Raw genomic sequence first — 4,991 nt, 5'->3', positions numbered from 1 at the left:
TGTTTATTTTATAATATAAAAATATATATTATTTTATGTTTTTTTATCAAAAATAATGAATGATATGTGTAATTATATAAATTTTATTATATTTTAAATGTGAAATATTGTTATTTTCCAAGAAAAAAAAAAATTAATCACAACTTTTAGTTTTTTCGAAAATATAAATTTATTTTTGATTATAAACATAATTTTTATATTATTAAACACATATAAATTAATAATATAAAATTAATTTTGAATTTATCTATATTTTAAATGCAAATGCTCTTCCAAAAGCTTCATATGAGAGCATTGAACAAAGAGCATTTGGAGAGCATTAGCATCATGTAAATGCTTTTCTAAATGTTTTTGTGATCAATATTGATTGGATAATAAAGAGCATAATGCTAATGCTCACGCTCTACCAATAAAACCCACAGTATCTACAAACTTTGGAACTCGTTCTATTCTTTTTTGCTAATTACATACCAAAATACCTGTCGATAAAAATAGAGTAACCTTGTAATCGACGAAGGCCCATTAGCTCAGTTGGTTAGAGCGTCGTGCTAATAACGCGAAGGTCGCAGGTTCGAAACCTGCATGGGCCATTTCATTTTTATTTCTTTTAGCTGTGAATGGTCTGTATTTGAAAAATACGATCAACTTCACAAAGGCCCATTTAGCTTCAGCTGCTTCGTAACCTATAATGGGCCATAAATTCCTTTTTTCCACTAAGATTTTTATATATATTTATTTTTCTTTGAAATAGATGCGAGAACGGAAAAGAATCCGGCGCCGACGCATTGGGGACCCACCACGAATCATAATTATCGTGTCCCGCTCACTTAATCCAAAATCTCATCTCCTGTATATCTCTTCACTCTGTTCCACTGCTCCTCACAACTTACATCCTCATCTTATCCGACGTGTCATAATCGTAGCTCTTCTCACTCTGACTTACCGAAGACTCTCGCACAGCAGATCACAGTAGACAAGAATTAAAACTCGAAATCAATCAACCACCAACTAGTTTAACAGCTAGAGAGAGAGAGAGAGAGAGAGAGAGAAAACTTTGAAAAGAATTCGCCGCCTCTAGGACGAAGAAGAAAATGGCCGGAGGAGGCGGATACGGCGGCGCATCGGGAAAAGTGGATTACGTGTTCAAGGTAGTTCTGATCGGAGATTCAGCAGTTGGGAAATCACAGCTGCTAGCTCGATTCGCAAGAGACGAGTTCAGCTTGGACTCCAAAGCCACCATCGGTGTCGAGTTTCAGACTCGTACGCTCCTCATTGAAGAGAAGAGCGTCAAGGCTCAGATCTGGGATACCGCCGGCCAAGAAAGGTTACACTCCTTTTCTTTAGATCTCGCTTGGATCTGTAACCGACTAGGGTTTGACTAGACAGACAACTGTTTGTGTTTTATTAGATTTAAAAAAGATCATCACTCCTTTTATAGAGAATTGTACTCAGAGAGCATTGGTTGATTTGTGAACAGATACAGAGCGGTTACGAGCGCATACTACAGAGGAGCAGTTGGTGCGATGCTTGTTTACGATATTACCAAACGTGAGACCTTTGACCACATCCCTCGTTGGCTTGAAGAATTGCGAGCTCATGCTGATAAGAACATTGTCATCATCCTCATTGGTAACAAGTCTGATCTCGAAGATCAGAGAGCGATTCCCACCGAAGACGCTAAAGAGTTTGCTGAGAAGGAAGGTCTTTTCTTCCTCGAGACCTCTGCTTTGAACGCAACCAATGTCGAAAACTCCTTCAACACTCTCATGACAGAGATCTTCAACACGGTTAACAAGAAGAGTCTCTCGTCTGCCGGTGAGTCAAATAACCCTGGTTCGTTGGCTGGTAAGAAGATTGTCATCCCAGGTCCTGGACAGGAGGTTCCCGCTAAGACCAGCACGTGTTGTAGTTCTGCTTGATCTGTGTCGTTTACAAAAGCAAAAATTCATTTGTCCCGTCTCCCCCTTTGAACTATGGTGATGATAGAGAATGCTTACTTTCATATTGTATATTCTTTTTGGAATCTGGCTTGTGTTGCTTGCTTCCTTGGTTCATTAAACAATGGTGCAATTAGACACCGATAGAGAGTGTATTGGAGAACAAATAGCTTTTGATTTTGAAATGTTAAACAGCATCCTTCAGTTTATGTCATTGATCACTTTCAAGCTGCTCTCCATTCATATTACAGCTACATGATTAGACTAATCCAACGCTTTGTCCTCACGAAGCAACTTCTTTCTAATAAAGCAAAACTCTTTCATTTTTAAAATCCATAGTAAGAAAAATACATGATATTGTCATATTTTCAGGTCCCAATTAGTTCTTTGGTTTTAAAATACAGGTCCCAATTAGTTCTTTGGTTTTAAAATACATTATTTGTACCAACTTTATAACCAAAACATAAGTAAAATCTATTTTTCTGACTTAAAATACTTGAATTTATACTTTTTTAAGTAAAACATAAGTAAAATCGATTTTAAAATAAGAAAGAAACATCAATCATCATCATTCAAAATCAAACTAAATGGAAACATATTTATTATCGAAAATAAAACCAAATAAATGAAAACATAAAAAAAACCAAGCTTTCATGAAATGAGAAACATTTTTATTGAAAACAAAATCAAAATTTAAATACTTCAAAATTCAACAGCCAACCATCAAACTTCATGTAATAGATTATCAACTTTCATGTAATAGATAAATATTTTAGATGTTCAATATATTTTAATGTATTTTGAATACATATTAGGAATTGAGATAATATTTGGTATAAGATTTTTTGGGGGTTTTGAATGTTTCGAGTCCTATATGATATCCATTTATGTTCGAGTTCTGTTCGGATAATATCAATAACCCAAAATACCATAAACAATATCCATTCAATACTTATATCGGGTTTAGATCGGTTCATATACATTTTTATCGGATCAAATTTGATTCAGACAGTGTTTATAAAACCAGACCTACTAACAAACCGGAAATATTCTGGGTCATGGGTTATTATGGTTCGACCGTGTTTGATTGAACTAAATTGAATTTAATGATATTTATAAATAATATGCATATTTTTTTTTCAAAAATAGATCATATCAATAAAATGTTCAAACAGCCATAATGTTTAAAAAAATGACAACTAAAATATAACAAAAATAAAAAAATAATCTAATATTTCAAATCTAAAATCAGTATGAAAAACCGAATTAAACTTTATTCTTAAATCTTATCACTATAAATCTTTATCACTCTTTAAGAAAAAATATATACACATTAGTTAAAAGTTATATTTTGAAATACAAATTCCACAAACTTAAGTGTTTCAATTATTAAAGTTTTCTAACTAAGTGATCATGATATAAAATTTAAATAAAGTGAAAAATAGACAAAAGTTATAACATGACGTGAAAATTAAATTTTGTGACTTTTGAGATTTATGAATTATAGAGACGTCAAAACAAAAAGGTGAATCTATACTTTGTTAATCTTTAGTAAATAATATTTTTAGTTTAAAAGAAGAAAAATTAATTGTTTTATTATCAAAATTTTGCTTTATATATGAGCCATCTTTGGGTCGCTGGTTCCGGGTTTTTAACGGTTCGATAGGATTTAAAATGGTTCAACTTTAGTTGGGTTTTGATATTAACCCAATCCAGATTATTGTTGATTCATGGTTCAACCCGATCCGGCCATCAATCCGTTCTGAGTTTAAAAACACATGGATTCGGGTCTTGTGAATTCAGTTTAGTTGTCTAGCCCTAGTTATTCTAAAGAACATAAATATTAAAGTCTGTGAAAAAAAATCAGTTATTTTAAAATCTATAAATCTTTAGAAATCTACGAAATATATATAAATCACTGACAAAGTTCATCAAAGAGAAGAGAGAGAAAGTTCTGTCGGTTTCATTGCTTTCGGCCGACGGTGTGGGCTTCCACAGCCATCGTCGGTCCGGATTTCGTACCTGTTTGCCCGCCTACTGTTAAAGTTCCGTTATTTTCTGATTTTCGGTTTGATATCTGGCTTCCGTCGTCGCATCGCCCTCTCGGTGGACGGTCGGCTTTGATGTTCCGGTGTGGCTTCTTTCCGTCAAAGGGGAACATGCGGTTTCAGTTTGCGTTTTTAGGAGAAGGCTTTTTATGCTCTGGTTTGTTTCGGCTTGGTAGCGAGTTTATGGGTTTCGGCGTCGGATCTGTGGAGTTTTCGAGTCGATGATGGAGACTCTCCGGCACTTTGAAGCGGTGATGAAAAAGAGGCGGGTTGCGTTGATTTGGGGTGAGATCTCGGGTTAATCCCGATAAAGCTCTCCAGTGATCTTAAGTTGGTTTGGTTCCGAGGATCTGCGACGACGGGTGAGTCTCGATCGTGGTATCCGGAGAAGACATGCGACGATGGCGCTCGTCGGTTTGGGAAGATCGTGTGACACGTGTGTTCGATTGGGTGAGGATCGTGATACGTGTTAGTGCTCCCCGAAGTGTCGGTGGAGATTTGTTGTTTTTTGTGGTTTTGGATTTGGCCCAATTTCTTTTGGTTTAAATCTGCTCAATTTTTGTATGGGCTTTAGCTTGGTTTGTTGTAAGGTTTATGGGCTTCGGCCATGTATCTTTTGGTCCTTGGGCCATTAATATAATTTCAACTAGGATAGAACCCGCACTTAAAAGTGCGGAATTATTTTTGTTAACAAATTTATTAATATGTCTGTTTGTTCACAGCGTTGTCATTAATTTTTGATTCGGTTTCAAATTTTAAATTTTTGGTTTCCGGTTTGATTTTGATTCGGTTGTGTTTTTTGATTTTCGATTTAAAAATATAGGAAATGTTAGTTATTTATGAATTTTGATAATTGGTTTAGGTTTACTTATATTGGTTTTTGATTGAGTTCAAATAACAGTGTTAAGAACCGGATAAATTTTTTAAGTTTAAATAAATATTAGATAGTTCGCTTATATATTGGTGGTTGTAAAACTAATTAATGATATTCTTAATGTGGTTAGAA

General features: G+C 34.6%; 1 protein-coding gene and 1 non-coding gene across 2 annotated transcripts; both read left to right on the top strand.

Moving 5' to 3' along the window:
- Nucleotides 1–516: 516 nt before the first annotated feature.
- Nucleotides 517–590, top strand: TRNAI-AAU (transfer RNA isoleucine (anticodon AAU)). The gene has a single exon. It is a non-coding gene; the product is annotated as a tRNA-Ile (tRNA).
- A 418-nt stretch (nucleotides 591–1,008) lies between these two features.
- On the top strand, nucleotides 1,009–2,151 carry LOC108821300 (ras-related protein RABA4b). The gene is made up of 2 exons (XM_018594348.1): nucleotides 1,009–1,324; nucleotides 1,478–2,151. The coding sequence occupies exons 1-2, from the start codon at nucleotides 1,092–1,094 to the stop codon at nucleotides 1,917–1,919; spliced, it is 675 nt and encodes a 224-aa protein (XP_018449850.1). The 5' UTR covers nucleotides 1,009–1,091; the 3' UTR covers nucleotides 1,920–2,151.
- The last annotated feature ends 2,840 nt before the right edge of the window (nucleotides 2,152–4,991 follow it).

The sequence above is a fragment of the Raphanus sativus genome, chromosome 2 (assembly GCF_000801105.2).
Source record: "Raphanus sativus cultivar WK10039 chromosome 2, ASM80110v3, whole genome shotgun sequence".
NCBI lineage: Eukaryota > Viridiplantae > Streptophyta > Magnoliopsida > Brassicales > Brassicaceae > Raphanus > Raphanus sativus.
Note: the sequence above shows the minus strand (reverse complement) of the source record. Positions and strands in the feature narration are given on the sequence as shown.

What these genes read in the sequence shown, in the direction of transcription:
- LOC108821300 (XM_018594348.1), top strand. Translation starts at nt 1,092, where the DNA reads ATGGCCGGAGGAGGCGGATACGGCGGCGCATCGGGAAAAGTGGATTAC. An exon ending in GATACCGCCGGCCAAGAAAG is followed by an intron (nt 1,325 to 1,477) that starts GTTACACTCCTT and finishes ATTTGTGAACAG; the next exon opens with ATACAGAGCGGTTACGAGCG.